The sequence below is a fragment of the Heloderma suspectum genome, chromosome 16 (assembly GCF_057233095.1).
Source record: "Heloderma suspectum isolate Gila_16-S chromosome 16, 16-S_ref, whole genome shotgun sequence".
Taxonomy (NCBI): domain Eukaryota; kingdom Metazoa; phylum Chordata; class Lepidosauria; order Squamata; family Helodermatidae; genus Heloderma; species Heloderma suspectum.
The window spans coordinates 18,237,697-18,243,696 of record NC_139473.1 but is presented as its reverse complement, the minus strand read 5'-3'; the positions used below and the strand labels follow the sequence as shown (position 1 = coordinate 18,243,696).

Genomic DNA, 6,000 nt, shown 5'->3' with positions numbered 1-6,000 from the left:
ATTCATTTCCATGGGTCTAGTCTAAGTAAGATTTATGTTGGATTGTACCCATGCAGTGTATGCCAGCCGCTGGCGCCCTCCAGATGTGTTGGACTACATCTCCCATCATCCCCTGGCTGGAGGATTATGGGGGTTGTAGTCCAAACATCTGGAAGGCGGCTTGCAGAAGACTGGTGCCTTGTAATGAGTCAGCTTACTGCTTTGTCTGTTTACTCTGACTGTCAGTGGCTTTCCAAGGCGTCGGACAGAGGGGACTTTCTTTCCCATCACCTGCGACCTGAGGTCTCTCCAACATCGGAAACGGAGGCATGCCAGGGGTGCTCAGCGGGTGATCCGGGACAGACTGTGGATCCAAATGGTCCACAGACCCCCTGGCCTCCAGACACCCACACATACCCATGGCACTGGCATAGATTATCTCCCTCCCACTGGTTTCACTAGGAAGGAATGCTTTTCATTGAGTAATCCAGGGTTGCAGAACTTCTTTCACCCGACAGCCAAATCCCATTTTGGAGCAGCTCCCAGGGGCGCATTCCAGTGGTGGGCGGGACCAAAGGAAACAGGGGTGGGGCCCCAAATGGCCACCTTTTGTAGCTGAAAGCTGTTGCTGCCGGTACTTAAGCGTCAGAGGAGACGTGCCGGTCTTTTAGAACAGAGGGAAACTGCACTAAAGCCGGGAAATCACCATATGATTGGTGGTCAGGGGAAAGGGGGTGGAGCCAAGGGGAGGAGGCGTGGCCATCGAGCAAACCCCAGACATTTGGTGAAGTGGCCTTTTGGGGGGGGGTGAGAAAAACAAAAATCTCAGAAATCTCCTCAGAAAAATGTCTTCAGGGAAATTTTGGCTCAGTTCTACATGCATACTGCAGGAGTATGATAGTATCGTAGGAAGCTGCCTTATACCAGGACAGACTATCATCTACAGTATTGACTATGCCAGGCTCCCCCAACTTAGTGGTGTCCTCCAGGTGTGTTGGACTACAACTCCCAGCATGCCCCATGAGGCCTTTCCTCTCCCGTGAAGGAAGAATCCTGACCCTGTTATGATCCAGATGCAGCATCATAAGATATTATTTACTTATTACATTTCTATCCCACCCTTCCTCCGCAGAGCTTGCGGCCTCATCCGCACTGTGCCCTTTTATCATCACAACAACCCTGCGAGGTCAGTCTGGCTGAGGGTCACCCAGGGCTTTTCGGTACTTGGGTCTGTTGTTGTTGTTCAGTCGTTAAGTCGTGTCCGTCCTAAACTTAACACTGGTAAAACGAACCACTCCATCACAGTGGCTCTAAGACTGGGTTGATGAATGAGCGGCCCTCCAGATGTCTGCTGGACTACAACTCCCATCGGTAGTAATCCAGCAACATATGGAGAGCACAGTTTCCCCACCCCTGCTATACTTCCCTGGGAGTATGGATGGGCGAGGACTTTGTTTCAGTTCGGTTTCGAGAAGAATCTACCAAAAGCCGACAATGTATTCCTATTTTGGGACGGGAAGAACTTGAGGTGTTTTTAAAAAGGACTAGGATGGGAGTTGTAGTCCTTCGACAGCGGTAGTCCACACGTTCCTCAGCCCTGCTCTAGACACATTGAACTCTTGATGACTTAGTGTAGGGTGACGATTACATTTTTTTCGCCCTAGTGTACTTTTTAAACCCAAAGAACAAACAACCAAGCAACCTTTTAGCTTTCCAGTCAGTAAATAATTACAACATCCGGGAAGCAGAGTAGAGGGTTCAGCAACATATGGTGGTGGAGGCGAGCTCCAGCAAGGGGCTTCGGTAGCAGAATAAGCATGCCCCGCATTTTGTTTGCAAAACGTTGGATGTTACATGCTCAGCAACTGTCACCCCAGCTAGCAAACTCCCCGCTCTTTCCCCCATTCGGAATCATCCCGAGCAGCCTGCATGCACGAAGATGGACCGTTCAGCGATTCTTGGGTGGTGTTTTGCAGCTGATTATATTCGCTTCCTCCAAACACACCCATCTCCCCTCCCCTCCCCACCCCCAGGCCATGTAAGGAGACGTAAAGTGAACTGCTGCACCCGGGGAGGGAGCACCCGGTAGTCTCCTGGGGAAAGGAGAGAGGCTCAGCAGAAGGAGCTAAAGGAAACACCGGGGAGGCGAAAGCTGTACGGTTCAGCCAGGAGCTTCCCACCTGTGGCGGCCGGAAGACGCCAAGCCAGGATGGGCCACAGATTCACGGAGAAGGTGTCCTCTTTCCTCTTCGAATACGACACCCCACGGATGGTTCTGGTGCGCAATAAAAAGGTGGGCTTGACCTTCCGCCTCATCCAACTGGTGGTCCTTGCATACATCATAGGGTAAGTGTCTGCCAGTTGATGATCAAGCAAGAAAGCCATCCAGCTCTCCCCGTGGGCCACTGGTTGCCCAGTGGCTTGCTTGGGAATGTGCTCTGAGCCAACTGAATATATATTTTTGCCATCTATTTTATTTATTTGTTTACTATCCTGCCTTTTTTCCTCCGTGGAACTCGTAATCATATCAGAATCAAAGAATGGTAGGATTGGAAGGGGCCTCTAAGATCATCAAGTCCAGCCCTCCTCCTCCTCCTCCTCCTCCTCCTCCTCCTCCTCTCCTTTTCATCCCTACAACCACCCTGTGAGGTCAGTTAGGCTGAGAGTCAGTGACTGGCCCAAAGCCACCCAGTGAGTTTCATGGCCGAGTGGGGACTAGAACCCAGATCTCCTGTGTCCAAACCCAGCACTCTAACTGTGACACCATACTATAATGCACTAATTCACTTAAAATAGATGTTTAATTCTTTTATTTCCCACAGACTGGGTCACTGGAACCAATAGTACAGGGGTGGGGAAATTCCAGGGGTTGAGGAGGTGGGGCACTCCTCCCGCTGGGAGCTCCTTGAGGCTGCCTCCCTCCCCAGCTGTGGGCGAAATGGCTACGCCCACCGAAATTCCTGCAATGGCAGCAAGGGTGGCAGAGGGGCCGCAAAAATGGCTATGGGGGCCACATGCGGGTCGTGGGCTGTGAGTGAGCCACCCCAAGGGTAACAGTATCCTTGTTTTACTGGGCACTGACAGATCCGAAGTTTAAGTCCCATGGCAGCACCACTGTCACAAGAGTCACTCACATAACTGGTGTACTTTTTAATTATTTGTTATTTGTCGCATTTGTATGCATCCTTCACCCCAAAAGCTCATCTATGCTTCCCATCTCCCATTTTGTATCCTCACAACAACCCTGTGAGGTAGGTTAGGCTGAGAAAGTGTGACTTCCCCAAGGCCTCCGGTGATGTTTGTGGCCGAGGAGAGATTTGAACCTGCTCCCCAGCCCTACTCTTAAACTCTAACACTCCAACCCAGTCCTCCAGATGTTTTGGTCTACAGCTTTCCGCATTCCTAGCCATTGGCCATGCTGGCTGAGGCTGATGGGAGCTGAAGTCCAAAACATCTGGAAGGCACCATATTGGGAAACGTTGCTCTAACAACTACACCACACTGGTTCTCACACTGTGGTGACTAGGGGACACCATGCTGGGGGTAACATGGCAGCTCAGAGATAGTGCTATGAACCAAGAAGCCCCCAGTTTCTATCTCACTTGGTGGCCTTAAATAAATCATGCCCTCTTGGCCTCAGTTGCCCATCTACAAAATGGGGTTAATAATACCAACCCACCTCACAGGCTTCTTTCTTGGGGCTACAGATATCCACTGCTGGGAAATTCAATTCTTTTTGGACTCGACAGGAGTTCTGCGGCATGTACAACTGGATTTGCATTTGTTAGCCAGGCTGTGGGCTTTTCCCCAAACTCCGGGAACTTTTTTTAACGCATTTTTCTGCACGTTCTACAGTTAGTGCAAATGTCTGAGCTATTTGCGCAAATTGCAGCCAGATGTGCACAAATTCGGCTGAATTTGCACACATTGCTCAGACATTTCGCACTAATTGTGGAACCAGTAGGGGGGAAATGCCCAGAAGATTTGTGAACTGGCCCAACTCACTGCAGACGGTGTCGGGCGCTGCAGCGAGAACCAGAACCAAGTATGGGGAGGGGGCAAACCTAGGAAAACCCAGCAAATGGCACCCTCCCCAAATTGATTTCTCCAGCATCCCTCCTTGGGGCCCACAGAAATGCCCTACCCCTCCCAGGTTTAAAAATAAATTAGCAGATTTGCTTACCAGCTGCTGGCATTGCATCAAACCCAAGCTTACAGTAAAGAGTAGGACACAGGGCCATCATGTATGCATGTATGTACATCAATGGATGGTGGGACATGGGGTCCACATGTGTGAGTGTGAGAGAGACAGAGAGAGAGAGAGAGAGAGAGGAGGGGGGGAATGATGTTGGTGTGAGAGAGTGAGTGACACAGAAAGACAGAGAAGGAGAGGGGGGAGAGGGGGAAATGGGTTGGCTGGCAGGGTGCAGGAGAGAGAAAAAAGAGTTTGCCTTCTATGAAAAAGGTTTCTGTTGGCGCTGGAAATTGCGGTTTCAAAGGAGTTGTTTAACAGCGGAGGCTGTTGTCAGTGGAGTGGGGAAGGCAACCATGCTGGCTGCAGGCGCTGTTTCCCAAACTCACCTGGCTGGCCAGTTCCCTATGCACAGCCAAGCGCACTCTGAGAAAGCCCAGTGGCCGCGGTGCTGTCAGGCAATTTGGACTCTGGATTTACTAGTCTCACCGCTTTCAATCTTAAAGTGCACTCAAGTGCACACCACACTTCAAGAAGGATGCAGACAAGCTGGAGAGGGCTCAGAGGAGGGCAACGGAGATGATCAGGGGACTGGAAACAAGGCCCTGTGAGGAGAGATGGAAAGGACTGGGCGTGTTTAGCCTGGAGAAGAGATGACTGAGGGGAGATAGGATAGCGCTCCTCCTCAAGTCCTTGAAAGGTTGTCACAGAGAGGGAGGCCAGGATCTCTTCTCGATAATCCCAGAGGGCAGGACACAGAATACTGGGCTCAAGTTCCAGCTGAACATCAGGAAAAGCGTCCTGTTAGAGCAGTAGGACAATGGAACCGATTCCCTAGGGAGGCGGTGGGCTCTCCCACACTGGAGGCCTTCAAGACGACGCTGGGCAGCCACCTGTCAGGGATGCTCTGACTTGGATTCCTGCACTGAGCAGGGGGTTGGACTCGAAGGTCTTGTAGGCCCCTTCCAACCCTACTAGTCTATGATTCTATGATTTTATGATACTATTTCAAATGGCAGGAATCCCCCACCCATCACCCACCCCGTTCCACAGCAGCGTGAGAGCATAATAATAGTAATAATAATAATAATAATAATAATAATAATAATAATGGCAATCCCATTAAAAAAATAAAAAAATTATTGGCGCATGCACAGATTTTCATATTTTAAAAATTCAGCATGGCACACCAGCATGGCTACAGGAATAAAATGGGATTTCCTTCTGCTGCCCTTATGCTAAACACTTTGACTCAGGAGTAAGCAACACTTTGTTGCAGAAAGGGAAAACCAAAATTATAAAATATAAAATGAGCATCTGCAAACATGTACACAGGTTTCCCCAAAGAAAGCTTGGCTGGTTCAGGGTGGTGGTAAAATCAGGGCATTATTTGTTTGGAACTGAACTGCGGTTATGGATGACTGAGGGAAAGGCACTCTGTATATGCTTAGGGGCACTGTTCTGATTACTTCGCATACTATAGCCTTTAGGCATCATAATGAAATGTCCCCCAGCATCCAGCTATTCTGTTTTTGCAAGACCTTCATCAACGTCCACATCCCCTCCTTCCTTTTTTCCATCTTCCCTTCTTTCTTAGACTGTGCAGTTTTATGCACATAAGCCTTAGAGAAAGTCCTATTAAACTCTGTGGGACACTTTTGAGTAGACAAGCATAGGATTGCATGGCAACCGTGTTTCTAAGGCGCCCCACAAGACTCCTCACCCCCTACTGGGTTTGTAGTAGAAACAGTTTGATGCATCGCCGGTCGGGGGGGGGAACGAAAGCGGGGAACGATCCCCACACACGACTGCCATTCGTCTTCCGACAC

At 49.9% G+C, this 6,000-nt stretch overlaps 1 protein-coding gene across 4 annotated transcripts in view; it reads left to right on the top strand.

Annotated features, from left to right (window-relative positions):
• The first annotated feature begins 2,066 nt into the window (after nucleotides 1-2,066).
• P2RX1 (purinergic receptor P2X 1) overlaps nucleotides 2,067-6,000 on the top strand; it is a 54,328-nt gene continuing 50,394 nt past the window's right edge. For all 4 annotated transcript variants that reach the window (XM_084823055.1, XM_084823054.1, XM_084823051.1 and 1 more), the window contains exon 1: nucleotides 2,067-2,325. In XM_084823055.1, the coding sequence (XP_084679181.1) occupies nucleotides 2,189-2,325 (137 nt within the window). In that variant the 5' untranslated portion in view covers nucleotides 2,067-2,188. The remainder of the gene's footprint in view (nucleotides 2,326-6,000) is intronic.